This window comes from Myxocyprinus asiaticus, chromosome 42 (assembly GCF_019703515.2).
Source record: "Myxocyprinus asiaticus isolate MX2 ecotype Aquarium Trade chromosome 42, UBuf_Myxa_2, whole genome shotgun sequence".
Taxonomy (NCBI): Eukaryota; Metazoa; Chordata; class Actinopteri; order Cypriniformes; family Catostomidae; genus Myxocyprinus; species Myxocyprinus asiaticus.
Window position 1 is genome coordinate 2,982,215 of NC_059385.1, and position 24,424 is coordinate 3,006,638.

The 24,424-nt window shown below is 39.8% G+C and overlaps 1 protein-coding gene across 2 annotated transcripts in view; it reads right to left on the reverse strand.

The window, feature by feature from the left end:
- Positions 1–145: 145 nt before the first annotated feature.
- The window catches only part of LOC127432565 (N-alpha-acetyltransferase 25, NatB auxiliary subunit-like), a 40,394-nt gene continuing 16,115 nt past the window's right edge, over positions 146–24,424 (reverse strand). Inside the window, exons 10-24 of one of the 2 annotated variants that reach the window (XM_051683802.1) lie at positions 22,723–22,895; positions 22,533–22,645; positions 19,891–20,098; positions 14,645–14,734; positions 14,375–14,555; positions 10,821–10,920; positions 10,584–10,735; positions 10,139–10,264; positions 9,800–10,043; positions 7,287–7,425; positions 4,442–4,507; positions 3,993–4,090; positions 3,782–3,892; positions 3,536–3,682; positions 146–686 (exon numbers count right to left, since the gene is read on the reverse strand). In XM_051683802.1, coding sequence (XP_051539762.1) covers positions 564–686; positions 3,536–3,682; positions 3,782–3,892; positions 3,993–4,090; positions 4,442–4,507; positions 7,287–7,425; positions 9,800–10,043; positions 10,139–10,264; positions 10,584–10,735; positions 10,821–10,920; positions 14,375–14,555; positions 14,645–14,734; positions 19,891–20,098; positions 22,533–22,645; positions 22,723–22,895 — 2,071 coding nt within the window. In that variant the 3' untranslated portion in view covers positions 146–563. The remainder of the gene's footprint in view (positions 687–3,535; positions 3,683–3,781; positions 3,893–3,992; positions 4,091–4,441; positions 4,508–7,286; positions 7,426–9,799; positions 10,044–10,138; positions 10,265–10,583; positions 10,736–10,820; positions 10,921–14,374; positions 14,556–14,644; positions 14,735–19,890; positions 20,099–22,532; positions 22,646–22,722; positions 22,896–24,424) is intronic. The other variant, XM_051683803.1, reaches the window with a different exon arrangement.

Here is a 24,424-nt window from a genome sequence, read left to right on the forward strand (position 1 = left end):
TCAGTGTGGAAGTTGGATCGAAGTCTCGAAGTTGGCTACTTGCGATTCGCAGTGGAACCAATAGGGGAAACACTTTGAAGTGTTGGGGGCTTTCACATGGTCTTCGGCTGGGCAGTAATGGTGAGTAAATAACGCAAGACATCGACAAAGGACAAAGCAGTTCACTTTAATTAGTCAAAGAGTTCTTGTTCTTTATCTTCACACTATGTACAATAATTTATAGCAGTACTTCTAAAATTGCTTATTCGTTTGCCTGTGTAGTTTTGCTAGGGATATGAAGTTTATTTTTCCACTTAAAAGTGCTGCTTGGAGCACCGTGCACATTTGTGTGAATTTTACAGTGTGCCAGTATCTCTCAGTGAGTAATGAGACATTAATAAGTAAAGATGGTAAGACAAGGGAGAGGATATTGGAGAGAGGCCCAGCCCAGTAGGCTCGACTAGTTGAGTTCACAGATGTTTTGTTCAGACAGAGGAACATAAGGGCGTGTTAGAGATGGAGGAAGCCGCCACATGGAGCCGTGCAGGTCAGGGACTGGATTGGTTGGTGGATTAATGGAGCTCTCAGATTTTGAGGGATTTCAACGTGTCCACTCGCTTCTTCAACAGTTCCCCAATCTCCTGCAGTGAACGCAGGTAGCTGCTCTGCACCTTATCCATTGCACTTTTCGTGAAGGTCCCCTCCACCTGAATAAAGTGAATTAGCGAATTAGCATAACAATATGGAAAATAGACCATTTTTAATTAAACTGAACTATTTTCAATAGACACTTTTTATATATAGAATATACAGAAAGCATCTGGAACAACTGTTTACAGGATCGTTTCACCACTCCACGTTTTAATAAAAAATAATGCAACACATACGATCTCCTTCGGAGAAAGCTTTGCCCTTTGCTGGTTATGCAAAAATGTCACACCAGTGCATCGTGACCTGCTATGTAAACACATTGCAGAGTGTGTCAGTGTGGGAGTTGGATTGAAGTTGGCTACTTGCAATATACAGTGGCACCAATATGGGGCACACTTTGGCGTGTCGGGGACAAGAGGCCAAAAAGAGGTTGAAAACATGATAAATAAAAAAATTCAGTTACAAACCGAGTAAGCTACCTCATACTCTAATTAACATTAAAATACAGAACACACAAATATCGGGTAAAATAGTAAAAAATTAGGTTGAACTATTTGAGTAGGTATTGAACAAATAACAAAGCATCTGGAAAAATCGATTACGAGTTCGTTAAACCACCCCGCCCAGATCACTGCATTTAACAAACATTTACGCAATGATCTCCTTCAGAGAAAGCTTTGCGCTTGGCTAATTGTGGGAGAATGTCATGCTAGTGCATTGCGAACCGTTAAGTAAATACATAGCAGAATGTATCAGTGTGGAAGTTGGATCGAAGTATCAAAATTGGCTACTTACGATACGCAGTGGCACTAATAGGGGGCATATTTTGGCCTGTCGGGGGCTAGAGGCCAAAAAGAGGTTGAAAACATGAGATGAATAAAGGCTCCTTTCCAAAAGCTAGTAAGATATCTGGTTCTCAAATTAGCATTAAAAAAACACAACATACAACTTTTGGGTAAAATAGTACATTTTAATTAGTTTGAACAATTTTTAATAGATACTTTTCGATATTGAACAAATATGAACAAAACGTCCGTAACCATTTACAGGATCATTACCGCACCCCACCTTGATCACCAAACGTTTTCCCAAAAATGAACATAACACATCAGTAAGAAACATGCAAGTATGTGAACGGAGACGCTTATAGCTACGCAAGCTCGATTTTATGCATTGCTGCATTCCAAAATGTCTCGGACTGCAAATCATAACATAACGCAAATGCATATTCGCAGTTGCTTTCTCATCATTGCCACAAGGGGTGCTGTAGCGGACATTTGTGTGAACTTCCACGTCTACATTAAGTTTTCTCTTTTAAGGTAAACTACTCATCAGTCATGGCGAAGCAACAGTTTGAAGAGAATATTGCGGAGTAAGTTAAAGTTAAATACATTTATAGCAACCTGAATAATAACACATCCAATTAAAAGGCTAAATCTTTTGAAGGTAATTATCGCCCCCTTTAGAAATAAGATTCGTTACTGTGACAGTAACGCAAGAATACACATTGTGGGGGGCCTGGGTAGCTCAGTGGTAAAAGACGCTGGCTACCACCCCTGGAGTTCGCTAGTTCGCTAGTTCGAATCCCAGGGCGTGCTGAGTGACTCCACCCAGGTCTCCTAAGCAACCAAATTGGCCTGGTTCCTAGGGAGGGTAGATTCACATGGGGTAACCTCCTTGTGGTCGCTATAATGTGGTTCGTTCTTGGTGGGGTGCGTGGTGAGTTGAGCACGGATGCCGCGGTGGATGGCGTGAAGCCTCCACACGCGCTATGTCTCCGTGGCAACGCGTTCAACAAGCCACGTGATAAGATGCGTGGATTGATGGTCTCAGACGAGGAGGCAACTGGGATTCATCCTCCGCCACCCGGATTGAGGTGGATCACTACGCCACCACGAGGACTTAAAAGCGCATTGGGAATCGGGCATTCCAAATTGGGTAAAAAAAAAAAAAGAAAAAAGGAATGCACATTATGTATGTCCTACGGCTGCGCATTGGCCAAGCGCTCACATCTCTGTACTCGTAAAAGTATGTTTTTGGCCTCAAAATGCACCCCACGCCTAAAGCTCACTTGGTTTTGGAACAGAGTTAAATTTACAAATTAATTCCTGTCCAAGTGAGTGCTTCTTGGCCCAATATATATATATATATATATATATATATATATATATATATATATATACACACACACACACTTTCTTTTTTTTTTTATCCCAGTTTGGAATGCCCAATTCCCACTACTTAGTAGGTCCTTGTGGTGGTGCGGTTACTCGCCTCAATCCAGGTGGCGGAGGACAAGTCTCAGTTGACCATCAATCCGTGCATCTTATCACGTGGCTCGCTGTGCATGACACCGTGGAGACTCACAGCATGTGGAGGCTCATGCTACTCTCCGCGATCCACACACGACTTACCACACGCCCCATTGAGAGCGAGAACCCCTAATCGCGACCACGAGGAGGTTACCCCATGTGACTCTATCCTCCCTAGCAACCGGGCCAATTTGGTTGCTCAGGAGGCCTGGCTGGAGTCACTCAGCACGCCCTGGATTTGAAATCACGACTCCAGGAGTGGTAGTCAGCGTCAATACTCGCTGAGCTACCCAGGGCCCTCATAATTTCTTTTAAGTAAATATTACCTTATTGTTTCTGAGTATCCAGAGACCCCAGTTATTGAGGGGGTCAATAACTGATGGGGTCAGTTGTTGTTGTTGCTTTGTACTCTCAAAAGACATCTCCGACCCCCCCCACCCCCAAAACAAAAAAACTCTTTGGATGTGCACAAATCACAAAACTGGCCAATTTTGGTTTCAAAACGGCAAATTTCACCAAAAGGTGAGGAGTTTGCATCCCTGGTTGATAGTCAAAAGTCTGGATTTGCTAAACTAAACAGGATTGTCACTCACCTCAGTCTGGGTTTGTCCATCCAGAGTGAGGGATCCCAGTTTCAGTGCAGTCAGACTGGTTTCCTGTCTCTTTATGAGTTCCAGGGACTGGCTGAGGAGACTCTGCAAGCTGCCACTGAACTCCTGGAAGCCTGTCAGCACCACCGGCTGTGTGGGGGAAAAATCAAATCACCACATAAACAAGAGCTTAATAAATACTGACTTGGGAAAGAGTTTCAATAAAACCGCCAAGAGTCAAAGCATTACCGTAACAATGCTGGCGTCTTTTTTCTTTTTCTTCTTCTTTTGTAAGCTGGACTTTAGGGGTCGAAGAACACTACCACAGTAATTACACACCCACAGGACAATACTAATGGTCTGTAAAAAAAAACAAAAAAAAAAACATTTGAAATTATTTATTATTTTTAGTTTCACAAAAGTGACGTTCTCTTAACTTTAGTGATGATAAGATACTCACTTCAACAAAGTAGACTAGGTTTTCTAGTAGGGAGGGCTGCGTCTTGCTTTGACCATATTTAACTTCAAACAGGTCACCTTTACACTTTTCCAACATGTCTGGAGAAGCACACAAAACGTTTTTTAACGTTGTTAAAAGACAACATCAAACATCACTCGCAATACATTAAACTTGTAAATTATTTAAAAAAAAGTCAGAGGTGGCGTTATTAGATTTTAACAGAAATTCTGGAAAATAATTTTAGAATAATATTTTTTTTTTAGAATAACATTGTTAAATCGTGCATAATATAACCAGAGACTTTTATCAAGAAAGTAAATAGGATTCATTTTCAAACAAATAATGTGACAGAAGCAGCATGGATATATCCAAAACAATTTTCAGTAATACAAAATGGATTTAGGGTTAATTTTAAATGTGCAGCAGTGTAGAATTAGTCTATGATGTACCTTGAAGTTGTACTATTAAAGACTTGAAAAGATTTGATATTTGTGTCTGAAGCTCTGTTGATTCATCTGAAAGCATAAGAAACTATTTAAAACAACTGAGAATTATTTTATGGCATTTCATTATTAATAATAATTTGTCACACCACAGGTGAACTGCAAAAACGAGTTTCAAAATTGTGGAAAATATAAAAGCAATGGTTACCAGTAACAGCACTTACACAAGTGCACTTTCTTATTTAGTCACATAATAAAATTAATTCTAAACTCTTGATGTTGAAAAAAATAGTAAGATTTTATTTATTAATTTTATTTATCAACTGCCCATAAAAAATAAAAAGAGTACAGTGGCAAGAAAAAGTATGTGAACCCTTTGGAATTACCTGCATTTATGTATAAATTTGTCTTAAAATGTGGTTTTATCTTCTAAGTTACAATAATGAACAAACATAATATGTTTTAACTAATAACACACAAATTATTGTATTGATCTTGTACATATTGAATACACCATTTAAACATTCACAGTGTAGGTTGGAAAAAGTATGTGAACCCCTAGGCTAATGACGTCAACAAAAGATAATTAGAGTCAGGAGTAGGCAAACATGGCATCCAATTAATGAAACGAGACTGGAGGTGTGGGTTAGAGCTACTCTGACTTATAAAAAGCACTCAAACATTTTGAGTTTGCGATTCACAAGCATCTGCTGATGTAAAACAAATTAGATCTCAGAAGACCTACGATCAAGAATTGCTGCTTTGCATACAGCTGGAAAAGGTTACAAAGTTATCTCGAAGAGCTTGGATAGTCATCTTTCCGTAGCTAGACAAACTGTATATAAATGGAGATAATTTCGTACTGTGGCTACTCTCCCTAGAAGTGGCCATCCACCCAAGATGACTCAAAGGGCACACCGCAGAATGCTCAATGAGGTAAAAAAATAACCCTAGTGTGACAGCTGAAGACTTGAAAGAATCATTGAAACTGGTTAACATCTCTGTTCATGAGTCTACTACACGGAAAACATTAAACAGGTATGGTGTCCATGTTTTTCTAACAAAAACATTGCTGTGTGCCTTAAGTTGGCCAAAGACCACCTTGACACTCCACAACGCTACTGGGAAAATATTTTGTGGATTGAAGCACTACGTATGGTATAAACAGGGCACTGCATACCAACATGTACACATCATCACAGTGGTGAAGTATGCTGGAGGGAGTATCATGATTTGGAGCTGCTTTGCTGCCTGGACTGCTTGCCATCATCGAGGGAAAAATTAATTCCCTAAGTTTATCAAGATATCCTACAGGATAATGTCAGGGTGGCTGTGCACCAGCTGAAGCTCAGTAGAAGCTGGGTGATACAGCAGAACAATGACCCTAAACATCAAAGTAAATCCACTACAGAATGGATTCCCAAAAATAAAATCCACCTTTTGGATTGGCCCAGTCAGAGCCCAGACCTTAACCCAATAGAGATGCTGTGGAATGACCTCAAGAGAGCCATACACACCAGACATCCTAAGAATATGTCTGAGCTGAAGCAGTTCTGTAAGGAAGAATGGTCCAAATTCCTTCTGAACGTTCTGCAGGTCTAATTCGCAGCTACCGGAAACGCTTGGTTGAGATTATTGCTGCCTGTGGTGGAAATTCTGTAATAAAAGACTCAAAGACTGCAGTGCCTTTCTAATAAGTATTTAATGAACACACTTGCAAGGTGGACTCAAAGCCATACAGAGACTCAAACACCGACTGGTAGAGAGCAATGAAACCTTCAAAGTCTCAAGCTTATATCTGCCCTAGGATGCAGCTGGATTCCATCATTCAACATTTCTTATAACAGACTGAAGTATATAGTATAATTTGTTTCTCTCTGGGGTTAGCCTCACCCACCCTTGTGACAGCTCTAGCCTCCTTAATGTTATGGGGACCTATAGCTCAGCAAGTAAAGACGCTGACTACCACCCCTGGAGGTGTGAGTGACTCCAGCCAGGTCTCCTAAGCAACCAAATTGGCCCGGTTGCTAGGGAGGGTAGAGTCACATGGGGTAACCTCCTCGTGGTCTCTATAATGTGGTTCGCTCTAGGTGGGGCGCGTAGTGAGTTGTGCGTGGATGGTGACGCGTGGTAATGCGCTCAACAAGCCACGTGATAAGATGCACGCGTTGACGGTCTCAGACGTGGAGGCAACTGAGATTCGTCCTCTGCCACCCGGATTGAGGTGAGTCACTATGCCACCACGAGGATTTAGAGCGCATTGGGAATTGGGCATTCCAAATTAGGGAGAAAATGGGAGAAAAAAACAAAACAAAAAAACACTGTTTGAGTTATAAGAAACCGGAGGCAGGGGTGCGAGGCCACTCTTATCTCCACAGGTGCAGGGAGTGAGTTTAGTCATGCACACAGAGAGAAACACAGAAAACACACAGTATATTCACGTAAGACTTAATGTTTGATTGTGATTACACATGACTTAGTATATAGTATTAAAATGTCTATTACACTGCCATAGGAGGATCGACCAGTTATTAAATCTAAGGGTTGATGTACTTTTCCACAGCACTGTGAACGTTTAATGGGATGTATTCAATAAAGACATGAAAGATTATAATTGTTTGTGTGTTGTAGCTTAAGCACATTGTGTTTGTCTATACTTGTGACTTTGACGTAGATGAGATCACATTTTATGACCAATTAATTCAGAAAACCAGCTAATTCACATACTTTTTCTTGCCACTGTAAATGGGTAAATTTTTATGTAATCACACCAGACTGGCTGAGCAGACAGATGCACATTGTATAAAAAAGGTTTGCTACAGTGTTAAACTAGCAAACAACAAGTACTGACGTAACGAACCCAAACCGGCGGTCTCGAGCTTCTGAAGGTGGAGAGGAAGTTGTAGAGAGTTGAGCTGACACTGACAGCAACTACTAGACATGGCCTGAATCAACCGAGATGGGACAGGACCCAGAAACGGGTACTGATGCTGTGAACAACAACATACAACATAGTAACAGTCACAAGTAGAGGTCAACCGACAATGGATTTTGCCGATACAGATGATTAAGGTGGTGGAAAAGACGATAACCGATTAACTGGCTGATAGATTTGAAAATCAATATATAGAATGTAAAAAGAAATTCTAAGTCTTTACTTACTAAGACGGGCACAGACATAGAGGCTACAAGAGTCCAAAATTAATACAATTCTAGATGCAGTTTTTGTTTAACCAAAAACCCCAATTAGAACCAGAAAAATTTAATTAAGATTTGGCGCATAACGTGGGACTTTTACCTGTAAACAAGACTGAAACACACTGGGGACTCTTATTTTGAAATGACAGGGCGTTACAATGAAGTAGTTAAATATTCCATCAAATTAAGCTTTTTATAGCCTATATATTCACCAGATGAATGGTTTTGTATTTATTTGTAAATTTCACCAGATGAGATTTAATAAGGAATAAGGTTTATTATTATTCACAAGACAAAGTTGGAGATACGATGTGTTGACGGGGCACGTTTCCATATTGCCCTCACTTCATTTTAGAACATTTGCTTATTTAAACAAAATAAAACATGCACTGATGTAAAGATTAAAAATATGGAAGAATATTGTCAATTATGAAGATTTAGATACAGCAAATCCCCTTGAGGTGTTAGTGATTGTTTTTATTTCACCTCTAGATGCCGCTTTATATACTGTAGAATTAAGCCGTTTTAACTGTAGAATCCTCCAGCGCCGGCCACAATATGCAGTAAATATATAGGCTATAAAAAGCTTAATTTGGTAAATAGTCTAGTTAACTAGCATTAGATTATGCATGAAATGGGGGGGGGGGTTCTCCCCAATTTGGAATGCCCAATTCCCAATGCACTCTAAGTCCTCGTAGTGGCGTAGTGACTCGCCTCAATCCGGGTGGTGGAGGCTTCGTGTTATTCTCCGCGGCATCCACGCACAACTCACCACGTGCCCCACCAAGAGTGAGAACCACATTATAGCGACAACGAGGAGGTTAACCCAACATGACTCTACCCACCCTAGCAACCGGGCCAACTGGTTGCTTAGGAAGCCGGGTGGTGGAGGACGAATCTCAGTTGCCTCCGCGTCTGAGACTGTCAATCCGCACATCTTATCACGTGGCTTGTTGAGTGTGTTTCCGCAGAGACCTAGCGCGTGTGGAGGCTTCACGCTATTCTCCGCGGCATCCACGCACAACTCACCACGTGCCCCACCAAGAGTGAGAACCACATTATAGCGACAACGAGGAGGTTAACCCAACATGACTCTACCCACCCTAGCAACCGGGCCAACTGGTTGCTTAGGAAGCCGGGTGGTGGAGGACGAATCTCAGTTGCCTCCGCGTCTGAGACCGTCAATCCGCACATCTTATCACGTGGCTTGTTGAGTGTGTTACCGCAGAGACCTAGCGCGTGTGGAGGCTTCACGCTATTCTCCGCGGCATCAACGCACAACTCACCACGTGCCCCACTGAAAGCGTGAACCACATTATAGCGACCACGAGGAGGTTATCCCAATGTGACTATACCCACCCTAGCAACCGGGACAATTGGTTGCTTAGGAAGCCTGGCTGGAGTCACTCAGCACACCCTGACTCCAGGTGTGGTAGTCAGCGTCTTTATTGCTGAGCTACCCAGGCCCCTATTTTATCATTATTTTATTGGGATTTTTGTTGGACAATAAACTGCATCAGGGATTTGATTAATTTTGGAATATTGGGTCTGTGCCCGTCATAGTAAGGAAAGACTAAGAATTTTTTTTAACATTCTATAAATCAGTTTTTAAAACTATCGGACGATTAATCGGTTAAAGGCCTTTTTCACCACCTTAGTTATCGGCATCTGCAAAATTCAAAATCGGTTGACCTCTAATAATGATAATAAAAAAAATATATAATGCCAACTATCGTTATAGATTTTTGACGATAATCAATAGTTCCAAAAAGCAACTATTGGCACTAGTTAATAAGTGTCTAAAGAAAAACATTTCTAGACCCGAAAACTTTCGAGCGTAACTTTTCTTTCTCAATGAAAGCATTGTGCGAAGTGACAAAATCCCAGCCAATCAGAACACATTTGATGTTCGAATGTCAAAATAAAGGTATCAATGTTGGATCAATAATGTGTCACTTTTGGCGGAGCTACCCAGTGCAATGTCTCAATTCGTGCTGCTTTTCACATTTACTATATGGATTAGGACAAAAACTCAAATTAACACGGAAGGTTTATGATTTATCATGTCAGGCCTGGTTAGGACACGGTGTAAGGTGATGCCGCAGATTACAAGCAACACCACACGTTAACTGTATTTGCTAAACTCCAGCCTCTATAAGTTCTGACCTGTCTGTGTTTTTCTGTAAACTGTGTGGCCTGGTTTAGCGCGTTCTCTAGTTGGGACAGCAGCGACTGTAGAGATGACGGTTTGGCTGAAACTCCATTCTCAGTTGTCTTTTCTGAGTTACGAGGCGAGGCCGGGCGACTCAATGCTGAGACGCAGCCAATCAGACGTAGAGTGAGCGATCGCAACTTCAGCCACACGGTCTCGTCCTCAACAGAACACTGCCGGTGCTGCTCATTCAACTGCCTACAAACACACACATAACACAAAACAATCTTAAACAACATAAAAACAGATGAATTATAAAACTTGAGGAGTTCAGTAAGGTGGTCTTGCAGTACCGGTCTTTAGGGTTCCAGCTGACGAGGACAGTCAGGTCTCGGTTGTCCCGTAAGTTGTCCCACGGGATGTCGTCCTCTTCCGGACACAGAGACATTGATTTAACGCTCTCCTCTAAAGTGGATGATCTATGGAGAAAAAGACAAAAATAACACCAAACAGTAAGTCTCAACAAGTACCCTCAAAATAAATGGACCACCACTCATGTTGTACATGCGCCCCGGTAACTGATAAAGTTATGCATCCATCTGCACTGTTGAATTGTTTTACTATGTAAATGTGCACCAAATGGACATCTGACTGTTGCCCCATGTTTAGATGCTGTGTCAAGTATAAAAGAGCCCTGCGTTCTCTTATATTCATGGCTCTGTGTCTAGCTTTTCTCAGTGCAAGGTTGCGTTCGGTCTGAACGGCCAGTTAGATGTTGTGTCAGACAGAGGAACTAACATGTCTGCTTCCAGGAAGAGGTCGATCAGCATCCTCTCCGTGCGCACCTGGGCGAAGTGCAGCGAGTGATTGAGTCGGTTCCTGAAGGCGATGAACTCAGGGATTTTTTCAAAAGCACCGTACTTATAAGCTTGAATAATGTATTCTGAGGTCTGCGGGAGCAAAACCAGAGTTCAGACATGGGATTTGGACTTCTGCACAGAAAATAAAGTCTAATTAAACAGAACAACACCGTACATCTTTCTGGTTGGAGTGAAAAAACCTGAGGGAGAAGTTACAAGACTGGGAAGCAGCAGCAAACTGGCCCAAAGACTCTGCATAGCGGGTCAATAAATACCTGTGCAGAGACAGAACCACAACAGAAGTTACATTTCACACCCTTCTTAACACATTTTTAGTATATTGACAGTTTAACTACATAAATGTCAATTTCACTGGATTTTTTGGGCAAAAATAACAGAAAAACACATTGTATTGTTTACTCATCTTGGGTATTTACCAATCATATGTATTATAAGGAGACAAAGCACTGAAGTTGCTTATATTTGTACACATTTTTGTATTATTTTTCTGCCCTAAAAGTGTCTGGGCAGCAAAAACCATAAGTCTTAGAGACACCAAAATTGGCAGGATGGTCCCAAATCTCCCCCACAACTCAGATGGATACACACAGACAAACCCATCTCACTCTAGGTGATGGGCAGATGAAATTAATAATAATAAAAATAAAAAATATTTAGAAAAAGTTTCTCAACTCAAAATGGCTAAATAAATATATATATATATATATATATATATATATATATATATATATATATATATATATATATATATATATACACACACACACGTGTATATACACTGGCAGCCAAAATTTTTGAATAATGTACAGATTTTGCTCTTATGGAAAGAAATTGGTACTTTAATTCACCAAAGTGGCATTCAACTGATCACAATGTATAGTCAGGACATTAATAACGTGAATAATTACTGTTATAATTTGAGAAAAATGTTCAGAACTTCTTAAACTACTTCAAAGAGTTCTCATCAAAGAATCCTCCACGTGCAGCAATGACAGCTTTACAGATCCTTGTTATTCTAGCTGTCAGTTTGTCCAGATACTCAGGTGACATTTCACCCCACACTTCCTGTAGCACTTGCCATAGATGTGTCTGTCTTGTCGGGCACTTCTCACGCACCTTACAGTCTAGCTGATCCCACAAAAGCTCAATGGGGTTAAGATCCATAACACTCTTTTCCAATTATCTGTTGTCCAATGTCTGTGTTTCTTTGCCCACTCGAACCTTTTCTTTTTGTTTTTCTGTTTCAAAAGTGGCTTTTTCTTTGCAATTCTTCCCATAAGGCCTGCACCCCTGAGTCTTCTCTTTACTGTTGTACATGAAACTGGTGTTGAGCGGGTAGAATTCAATGAAGCTGTCAGCTGAGGACATGTGAGGCGTCTATTTCTCAAACTAGAGACTCTGATGTACTTATCCTCTTGTTTAGTTGTACATCTGGCCTTCCACATCTCTTTCTGTCCTTGTTAGAGCCAGTTGTCCTTTGTCTTTGAAGACTGTAGTGTACACCTTTGTATGAAATTTTTGGCAATTTCAAGCATTTATAGCCTTCACTCCTCAAAACAATGATTGACTGACGAGTTTCTAGAGAAAGCTGTTTCTTTCTTAAATTAAAGTACCAATTTCCTTCTGAAACAGCAAAATCTGTACATTATTCCAAACTTTTGGCCACCATTGTATGTATAAATTGTAAATCCAGAGAAACTGATAATTTTGCAGTGGTCTCTTAATTTTTTTTCCAGAGCTGTATATACACAGTGTGTGTGTTTATATATATATATATATATATATATATATGTGTGTGTGTGTACATAATGTGTATATATTTAAATAATTAAAATAAATGATGACAAGTTCTTTGAGACAGTACAAAGTAAATATATTTATGATTATACAGTATTTTTTAATGTTTGTTGTAATGTGTTATGCACCATGATTGTGATTAATCGCTGTTAACCACAGAAAACTTTTATTTAATTAGTTACATTTTTTTAATCAATTCACAGCCCAACTAACAAAAGATATAGGTTGACAAGTAGTGAATTTGGGCCATAGCCAAAAACTTAACAGGCTTATATCTTCTAAATGGTTTGACGAATCAAAATAATTTTTGATAACTAGGGTCAAACACAATTTTGTGCAGATCAGACCAAACGTCAAGGAAAAGTTAAAAAAAGTAGGTTTCCCTTACGACTCAGTACACTTGACATGAATTGTCGTGTATGAAGGCACTCCCACATGCGTAACTACGCAATGTCTCGTTCCCTTCGTCTCAGGGAACCGAGGTTATGTACGTAACAGAGACGTTTTCTAAAAACTAAAAAATGGCGAACAAAAATTAAATTGAAGATATACCTTTTATTCTGCTTTATTTATTCTTGTAAGTCTGCAAACACACATACCTACAATGTATCTAGAGTACATTGCAATTAAATTACCCCTAATAAATATTTTCCTTCAAATTCGGCCATTTTGATCATTTTCACAACTGCTTGAATCCTGAAAACAGCCACCTGTGGCTATATTAAAATTATTTTACATCATGCCGATCATTTGACCCATTTGAAAACAATCTGAATGACTTTTTGAACTATTTTCTGTCAGAAAAGGTTTTACAAATTGACAGGAAACTTGGAAGAACTTGGTTGATCTGATCGGACTAAATGTTTGAAAATGTCATGTTACAAAATGTTTTGGCTTTAGTGGTGTTATTCATTTTCAATATAAAATATAAATTTTTCTTGATAAACACTATAACAAGTTAGCTAAAATAGCTATGTGTTTTTTTAAAGAACTTTATGTTGGGGGGGGGGGCCTGGGTAGCTCAATGAGTATTGATGCTGACTACCACCCCTGGAGTCGCGAGTTTGAATCCAGGACGTGCTGAGTGACTCCAGCCAGGTCTCCTAAGCAACCAAATTGGCCCGGTTGCTAGGGAGGGTAGAGTCACATGGGGTTAACCTCCTCGTGGTCACGATTAGTGGTTCTCGCTCTCAATGGGGCGTGTGGTAAGTTGTGCGTGGATCGCGGAGAGTAGCATGAGCCTCCACATGCTGTGAGTCTCCGCGGTGTCATGCACAAAGAGTCATGTGATAAGATGCGCGGATTGACGGTCTCAGAAGCAGAAGCAACTGAGACTTGTCCTCCGCCACCTGGATTGAGGTGAGTAACTGTGCCACCACAAGGGCCTACTAAGTAGTGGGAATTGGGCATTCCAAATTGGGGAGAAAAGGGGATTAAAATTTTTTCCCCTTTTTCTCCCAATTTGGAATGCTCAATTCCCAATGCGCTCTAAGTCCTCGTGGTCACAGTGATTCGCCTCAGTCTGGGTGGCGGAGGACGAATCCCAGTTGCCTCCGCATCTGAGACAGTCAACCCGCGCATCTTATCACGTGGCTTGTTGAGCGCGTTGCCATGGAGACATAGCGTGTGTGGAGGCTTCACGCCATCCACCGCAGCAACCACGCTCAATTCACCATGCGCCCCACCGAGAACAAATCACATTATAGCGACCACGAGGAGATTACCCCATGTGACTCTACCCTCCCTAGCAACCGGGCCAATTTGGTTGCTTAGGAGACCTGGCTGGAGTCACTCAGCACGCCCTGGGATTCGAACTAGCGAACTAGCGAACTCCAGGGGTGGTAGCCAGCATATTTTACCACTGAGCTACCCAGGCCCCCTAGTTTGTGCAGTTCTTAAGTAGTTTCTTACCCTATGGTGTCATGCTGGACGTGTTTGGCGTCCAGACTGGAGTAAAGATCTACCACAGGCTCGAACGCCCCCAGACGGCAGTACAGGAGCAAAAGCAGTAGTTTAAATTGAGCATTAGAGGGACTGTGAGCGAGACCTTCTTCTAACATTCCCAGACTCAGCCATAACATGTTCTGATCACCTACAAAACAGAACACAGAATTAATCAAAACCCTGATAAAAACTACAGCTTTGATCATTCATACTGATCCCAGAACTGAGCTCGCTTACCTGTCTCAGTCCACAGATCTATATAGACATGCGCTGCCATCAGACAGTACATATCCGAGAACTGTAGCTCAGTTTTTAAACACGACTTTCCTATAACACAGAGAAAACAAGGGAATAGGGATGTTAATGTTTAATCGGCAGTCGATTAATCGTCGTTGATCATTTGACCGATTAATCTAATTGATTGCTGATAAATTAATTTCAGGACAAATGCATTCAGTAATCATGCCAGCAGACGTTGATAAGGCTGTCTATATGGTCATCCGCCGTATTGTGTGCTGTATGTCACATCTTCTCTGCATACAAGACGACGCACAGATGAAGATGAAGCAGGCTCAGTGTATCAGTGTTGGAGCGTTTCTCTATTAAAGAACATTATGTTTTCTGCATACACCATGATAATGTGTTTAAGTACAACATGAAAACAACCACAGTTGATCTCTTCGTCTCCTTGTTTCATCCCAAACTACAATTACATCAGTGATCGAAAGGAAAGCAGATTCAGAGGACATCTCATTTTTATCCCCTTTTCTCCCAATTTGGGGAATGCCCAAGTCCCACTACATAGTAGGTACTCGTGGTGGCGCGGTTACTCACCTCAATTCGGGTGGCGGAGGACAAGTCTGAGTCAATCCGCGCATTTTATCACGTGGCTCGTTGCGCATGACACCGCGGACACAGCATGTGGAGGTTCATGCTACTCTCCGCGATCCACGCACAACTTACCACACGCCCCACTGAAAGCGAGAACCACTAATTGCGACCACAAGGAGGTTACCCCATGTGACTCTACCCTCCCTAGCAACCGGACCAATTTGGTTGCTTAGGAGACCTGGCTGGAGTCACTCAGCATGCCCTAGATTCCAACTCGCGATTCCAGGGGTGGTAGTCAGAATGTAAAATTTTAAATATAATTAATAATAAAATTCTGAACAAAAGAGGATATCTGAAGTTTAATTTTACCTCAGACCGCACGTGCTTCTTCCCTCTCTCGCTAGTAAAGCAAACTTAGCAAAGTAGCTATGAAATCACTTCGGTGGTGGTGCGGGATGTGGATTTCCGAAACACTGACTTACAAGTCACTGTGGTTGTATTCACATTTGATTCTTCTTTAAATCTGTGCATGCTTGTAGGTTATTTTCCCACCAAGCGGGCTTTTTCAACTGCAGGATAATTGTCTTTCACCGAACCACGTTGACATGTTAAAGGAATATTCCAGGCTCAATCGACAGCATTTGTGACATAATATTGATTACCACAAAAAATGATTGACTCATCCCTCCTTTTCTTAAAAAAAGCAAAAACTGAGTTACAGTGATGCACTTGCAATGGAAGTCAATGGGGCGAATTTTTGTTGAGTTTAAAGGCAGAAATGTGAAGCTTATAATTCAGAGTTCCCACTCTTTTCAACCAATGTATTTCCATGACTTGAAAGCAAATTTTCTTAACATTCTGAAAATGGCACCAAAATAACAATCGCAAATTTGTAAAAAACAAAACCACACCATTGTTTGTTAAAAGTTGAACATTTAATCCATACGAACACACTGCATGAATCTTAAAATGGGTGGAGATTAGCGGCACATTGTTGTCTCTATGGGTGTTTTCACACTTGGTTTGATTGCTTGGACCGCACACAAGTTTGTTTCCGTCCCCCTCCCCCCACATCATATTATTTGGGTTATATTATTATTTAGTGAAGGGGATTTATTTGGACAAATGAATTGAACAAAGGTATGAGAAATGCATTATATCAGGAGCCTGCACAGACGCAAATTATACGTCATCACAAGTGGATCACTTCTGCGATTTGGTACGATTGCGTTTATATCAGCAGTGAACCGTACTGGAGTTGACATGAACTGTTCCCCAGACTGCCTTTTCAAGCAGACTCGGGTGCAGTTCTCAGGTGCGCACTGGAGTTTGGACAACAGCGTTCACATTATCCAAACTAACCGAACTTTGATGACATTCGAACCCGGGTGCGCTCCAAAAGTGCCATGTGAAAGAACCCTAATTGGTCAGATATTCTAAATAACATGATATATATACACTACCGGTCAAAAGTTTTGAAACACTTGACCGAAATGTTTCTCATGATCTTAAAAATCAAAACTTTTGACCGGTAGTGTATTTATATATACAGTGCATCCGGAAAGTATTCACAGCGCTTCACTTTTTCCACATTTTGTTATGTTACAGCCTTATTCCAAAATGGATTAAATTCATTATTTTCCTCAAAATTCTACAAACAATACCCCATAATGACAACGTGAAAGAAGTTTGTTTGAAATCTTTGCAAATTTATTAAAAACGAAATAAATCACATGTACATAAGTATTCACAGCCTTTGCTCAATACTTTGTTGAAGCACCTTTGGCACCAATTACAGCCTCAAGTCTTTTTGAGTATGATGCTACAAGCTCGGCACACCTATTTTTGGGCAGTTTCTCCCATTCTTCTTTGCAGGACCTCTCAAGCTCCATCAGGTTGGATGGGGAGCGTCGGTGCACAGCCATTTTCAGATCTCTCCAGAGATGTTCAATCGGGTTCAAGTCTGGGCTCTGGCTGGGCCACTCAAGGACATTTACAGAGTTGTCCCGTAGCCACTCCTTTGTTATTTTGGCTGTGTGCTTAGGGTCGTTGTCCTGTTGGAAGATGAACCTTCGCCCCAGTCTGAGGTCCAGAGCGCTCTGGAGCAGGTTTTCATCAAGGATGTCTCTGTACATTGCTGCATTCATCTTTCCCTCGATCCTGACTAGTTTCCCAGTTCCTGCCGCTGAAAAACATCCCCACAGCATGATGCTGCCACCACCATGCTTCACTGTAGGGATGGTATTGGCCAGGTGATGAGCGGTGCCTGGTTTCCTCCAGACATGACGCTTGCCATTCAGGCCAAAAAGTTCAATCTTTGTTTCTCATGGTCTGAGAGTCCTTCAGGTGCCTTTTGGCAAACTCCAGGCGGGCTGTCATGTGCCTTTTAGTGAGGAGTGCTGCAGAGATGGTTGTTCTTCTGGAAGGTTCTCCTCTCTCCACAGAGAAACGCTGGAGCTTGGTCACCTCCCTGACTAAGGCCCTTCTCCCCTGATCGCTCAGTTTGGCCGGGCGGCCAGCTCTAGGAAAAGTCCTGGTGGTTCCAAACTTCTTCCATTTACGGATGATGGAGGCCACTGTGCTCATTGGGACCTTCAATGCTGCAGAAATGTTTCTGTACCCTTCCCCAGATCTGTGCCTTAATACAATCCTGTCTCGGAGGTCTACAGACAATTCCTTGGACTTCATGGCTTGGTTTGTGCTCTGACATGCACTGTTAACTGTGGGAACTTATATAGACAGGTGTGTGCCTTTCCAAATCATGTCCAATCAACTGAATTTACCACAGGTGGACTCCAATCAAGTTGTAGAAACATCTCAAGAATGATCAGTGGAAACAGGATGCACCTGAGCTCAATTTTGAGTGTCATGGCAAAGGCTGTGAATACTTATGTACATGTGATTTTTTCGTTTTTTTATTTTTAATAAATTTGCAAAGATTTCAATCAAACTTCTTTCATGTTGTCATTATGGGGTATTGTTTGTAGAATTTTGAGGACAATAATAAATTTAATCTATTTTGGAATAAGGCTGTAACATAACAAAATGTGGAAAAAGTGAAGCGCTGTGAATACTTTCCGGATGCACTGTATATTATTATTATTCTTTTTTTAAACTCTTCACCGTGTGTTCTTGATCCCGTGCAATGTAAAACACCGATTAAATATTTTAGGACAGAGCATAATAAATAAAAATATATGAACTATCAAAAAAATTCCATGATTTTTTCATGACTGAAGATTTTATTAATTTCCATGACTTTTCCAGGCCTGGAAATCACAATTTTAAAATTGCCTGATATTTCCAGGTTTTCCATGACCGTGGGAACCCTGAAAATTTTATAAAAGCACTTACATTAATTCTTCTGTCCAAACTCATGTATTATTTGAGCTGTTAAGTTGTTTAACCATTTAAGCAGTTGGTACATCATTAAAAAGAGCATTCTTGATCAGCAAGGTAAAAATAATTTGGGGGAAAAAAATAAATAAATTGGTATGCCTAGTCTAAAATAGTCATTTTCTTGGCTACTTACTCAGAGTAAAATTTAAGGAATATTCCAGATTCAATCAATCGACAGCATTTGTGGTGTAATATTGATTACCACAAACATTAATTTTGATTTACACCTCCTTTTCTTTAAAAAAAAAAAGCAAAAGGCGAGGTCACAGTGAGGCAAATGCAATGGAAGTGAATGGGGGCCAATTTTTTTTAAGTTAAAATACTCACGGTTTCAAAAGTATAGACACAAGACTTAAATGATATAAGTGTTAACATGATAACATTTAGTGTCATAACATCACTTACTAACCTTTCCTGTGTATAGTTATAACCAATTTAACAACTTTGCTGCCATGACGATTTAATGTCAACAAACCTTGAACTCCTATAAAGACTGTAAAAATTACAATTTAAAGTATCTTTTATTCAGTGTGCTCGTCACGTTTAGAACAATTAATTAGGTTTATTGTACATTTTTCACAGGCCTTTTACATTGTAACTGTTATTGGTTAACGTTCTTAACCAAACAACTGCCATATCAGATCACAAGCTAATGCAAGTCGTGAAATACGTGCAACTTTTCAGTTGAATTCAGCAGAATTTAGTGTTGGATCAGGCTGTTGGAATAAATTAAGTATTTTTCTTTTTTCACTCAATTTGGAATGCCCAATTCCCAATGTGCTTTTAAGTCCTTGTGGTGGCGTAGTGACTCGCCTCAATCCGGGTGGCGGAGGACGAATCCCAGTTGCCTCGCTATGTCTCCGTGGCAACACGCTCAACAAGCCACGCGATAAGATCCGTGTCTGAGACCAAGAGATTGATGGATTGTTGAGCGTGTTGCCACAGAGACACAGCGCATGTGGAAGCTTCACGCCACGCTCAACTCACCACGCGCCTCACAGAGAACGAACCACATTATAGCGACCACAAGGAGTCTATCCCATGTGACTCTACCCTCCCTAGCAACAGGGCCAATTTGGTTGCTTAGGAGACCTGGCTGGATAGATTAAGTATTTTAAAAGGGTAACATAAATACCCAATGTTTTGTGACTGCTTTCTCAGGGTTTCTTACTTTTTAAACTAGTCGACTAGTAGACTCCAAAATTTACATTTAAACATCAGTAAAATTAGTCGTTCCGCACATCCCTACTTACCGAATTGTAAGCCATGGTGGTAATGTGCCTTGAGTTCTTTGATAACACCCAGTTTGCCCTCCGTTTTTAGAGCGTGCTGTAAACCAAGACATCGACTGAGCTGGGTCACACAGAGGTGTCTCTGAAGAGCTCGTGTGTCTGCTGGTAGGGCGACACCATCCTCTCCTGGAGCGCCCAGTGGCACAGCCTCCATCAGCCTGTTTATGAACTGGGACAATTACACTAGAGTTAGTGTTAGAGAGTAAAAACATGCAACATGTCTGTGAGATTATCTCTGTGTAAGCGGGCTGTTCTTGGTCAAAATAAGCAGCAAAGTGGACCAGACTTTACGCTAAGAGTCAAAAGTTTGGCTACGGGGTATTTAAACTTGGCACTTCATGCATTTTTACTGATCGGATTGCTATCCAGTTGAATAAGCACATTCCATTTACACTTGACCACATAAATGTGTCTCCGCCAAACAGTGTTTGTCGTAGTTATGTCCATGCGCATCAACTGCACTCGTTGTCAGTATTTAGTTTACGTTTTTTCAGCGATCTGCATAAAATAAATGAAAAAATTAAAAATAAAAATAATAATAATTCTGTCTCTCCTACATCGTGCATTCGTTTCTTAATTTGTTATTATTTATGGCACGATGCAAGTTCTATACAAATCCTCAGCAGCAGCTGTTATGTTTTGCATTTTCCTATGCTGATGTATGCTTTAACTATTTATAGAACTGTTTTATTATACCAAAGTAGTCACTTTCAAGGAAAGTCAGCCCACTTGACGGCCTTCTTGGGAACACTCCCAGACAGCTATTTTCTGTGGAAGTATCGCTCCTATCTACTTGAATGGGAAAAGACCAAGTAACACATTCAATTCAAATCAGCAGTAAAATTTGACTATATATATATATATATACACATACAGTACTGCTCAAAGGTTTTAGGCACTGGTGAAAAATGTTGCATAGTGAGGATGTCTTCAAAAATAATGAAATAAATAGTTTTCATTTATCACTTAATGTCATACAAAGTCCAGTAAACATGAAAAAAGCTAAATCAATTTTCGGAGTGACCACCTTTGCCTTTAAAACAGCCCCAATTCTCCTAGATACACCTAGACACAGTTTTTCTTGGTTGTTGGCAGATAGGATGTTCAAGCTTCTTGGAAAATTCTCCACAGTTCTTCTGTCTATTTCGGCTGTCTCAATTGCTTCTGTCCCTTTATGTAATCTCAGACTGACACGATGTTCAGTGGGGGGCTCTGTGGGGGCCATGACATCTGTTGCAGGGCTCCCTGTTCTTCTATCTATTTCGACTGTCTCAATTACTTCTGTCTCTTTATGTAATCTCAGACTGACACGATGTTCAGTGGGGGGTTCTGTGGGGGCCATGACATCTGTTGCAGGGCTCCCTGTTCTTCTATCTATTTCGGCTGTCTCAATTGCTTCTGTCTCTTTATGTAATCTCAGACTGACTCGATGTTCAGTGGGGGGCTCTGTGGGGGCCATGACATCTGTTGCAGGGCTCCCTGTTCTTCTATCTATTTCGGCTGTCTCAATTACTTCAGTCTCTTTATATAATCTCAGACTGACACGATGTTCAGTGGGGGGCTCTGTGGGGGCAATGACACCTGTTGCAGGGCTCCCTGTTCTTCTATTCTAATCTTTTTTATTTGCAGAAGAAATGTTTGGGAGTCTAACATTTATATTTCCTATTGACACACTAAAGCTGAAGATATAAATAACCATCTTAAGACACATGCTTTTGTGAAACATCTTAAGCACCTTAAACTTTTGCACAATACTGTATAATATATATATATATATATATATATATATATATATATATATATATATATATATATATATATATATATATATAAAAGCACATATTTTTATTTATTTATTTTTTTCACACAGTGTAATGCAAAATACAGCCCAAAATGTATCCAAAATCTGTCGGTATGGAATGATGGAAATAAAAGATCCAACTATCATCAACAGTTTGAAGTCAGAAATATCAGTTATAAACACAAAATTAGGGATGTCTTGATACCATTTTTTTGAGAACGAGTACAAGTACCGATACCTGTTTGGTTGTTTTATTTTTTCAGAGTTATATACCAACAGTTTATTTCAATTTAATCAACAAAATGGTGTCTAAATAAATTAATTCATTAAAACTTTAATCAAATGAAAATAGAACAATTCATTTTTAAACATAATATTGTATTATTTTTATCAAATGAAGTGCTTTTATACAGAACCTCAAAGCATAATTCAAAATACAGTATTGGAGTTATTTTTGTTAAATAAAGTGCTGCACAACAGATGTGAAATATTGCTTAAATATGATACAATAACTATTGATTTATTCTTAGTAATAGTACTAGTAGTAGTATTACAGTCAATATTACATAACTATACAGTAGTGATATATTTCTGCCATACCTTTTTTTTTTTAATGAGGTTTTATTTTGGAGTGAAGCACTTTCCATTTCTGTGTATTTTTGACGGTTTTCACTGAATTTTTCTATCGGTGTGAAAGGATCTATCGGGATGCATCATTTTGTTTTAATATCTTCGATGCAAAAATTAGTGGTGAAAATAGGTTTGTTGGTTTTTAAGGTATCTGCTGTATTCTTCCACTTGCCTGCACATGTTGGTCAGGATTTAAAAGATCCAGAAAGATCTTTAGGTCTGTGATGCAACACGGCTTGTCTCCAAATTTCACAAAGAACTGGAACATGAGCTCCAGAGGTTCCCCTGCATCAGGACAGGTAAACACGTGAGAAACATATACAGCCGGTCACACGTTTAACAGATCTCAACTAATACTGCACCTAGCTGTTGTGCTTCAGGACAGCTGTGCTCTCTGAGGCGTTTAATGAGCTCCAGACGAGCCAGATAGGGTCCTCTCAGATGTTTGGACTCTTTCGCCTCCTCTGTGTTCAGTCGCTCCTCTATGAAACTGATGGCCTGGGACACGGACGAGTGCACCTCCCCTTCTGCAGAACTACAGAACAGAACAACACAGCAGACTGAGTACAGACAGTCCTCTTTACAGAATAGAATCAAAGCACACTGAAAAATGTTTAATACAAGTGATATTAAACATTTTGAACATCTTCTAGTTGACTCATTTGATCAGACCGCCAAAATTTAAGCCATTCTGGTAACACTTTAAAATTGGGTTTTATTTGTTTACATTAGTTAACAAATTAACAATGAACAGTAATTTCACAGCATTTAATAATCTTAGTTAATTTCAACAAATAGAATACATTTTTTAAATCAAAAGTTTAATTTGTTAACATTAGTAAATGCACTATGAACAAACATGAACAATTGTATTTTTATTAACTAACGTTAACAAAGATAATAAATGCTGTAAAAAAATATATTGTTCAATTTTTGTTCATGATACCTAAAGCGTTAACCAATGTTAACGAGTGGAACCTTATTGTAAAGTGTTACCGACATTTTTACACAAACTTGGATAAAAATGGAGAAATAACTTCTTATTTCTGAGATGATAACTGGATGCAATTTCCTGAATTAAACATGCAATATAGTGAGGTCAGGTGACAACAATGAAGCATACTACTATTTGAAATGTGTTTTAGTGTTGAACACTGCATATCATTTCACCTATTATGTTAACCTCTTACACCCTGAAGGCAGCTTTTACAGATTTTCCACCAAAGTGGCAAACAAAATAATTACTTGTAGCTCTAATAATAATAACAATAATAATAATAATACAATTTTGAGACTCTGTTTAAGATTAACCCTCCTATGACAAATACATTTTCCTCATTTAATAAAATGGTTTCCTTTATCTAAGCAGTACAAGACTTGGTGACTTTTCCTCCATTTGCCATCTGAACATAACATAAATAAATAATTGGGCTTGATTCGATAAGTCCATGTGGTCGTAAAAAAAGAAAAAGAAAAAAAAAGCGACACCTTTGGTATTCGCGGTCAATATTGAGCGACCATTGAAAATGAATGGGAAAGACCAAAAAAGAGAGCACATTTTTTTATCTGTCAAATTCAATCAGTAAATCAGCCACAATGCGGAAAAAAACAGACAGAAATTACAGGGTGAGACTCTAAAACATCCTCAGTGCAAAACATACACACACACTCTTTTAACTGGTGAGACTCAATTTTTTTTTACATTTGTCAATAAATAAATCCATCACAATGCTAAACACACACTCAGAAATGAATGGGTGAGACAATAACACACTCACAATGCAGAACACACACACACAGAACCAGGGCATCAGTAAGTGGAGCTCTACAGCCATCTTTTGCTCATTGTTGGCATTCCAAGTCATCTGTTGTTTTCCTGCTGATGACAGCAATCTGACACACACACACACACACACACACACACACACACTCACATGTTTGCAAAAAAAAACCAAAAACCAAATAATAATATAAAAAGTTTGAAATTGCAGAATGTTTACTCTGATTCTTCTCTTTTATACTCTAATTGAATTTTCAGAATTTTGCAGTTCATTTCCGTTTCTT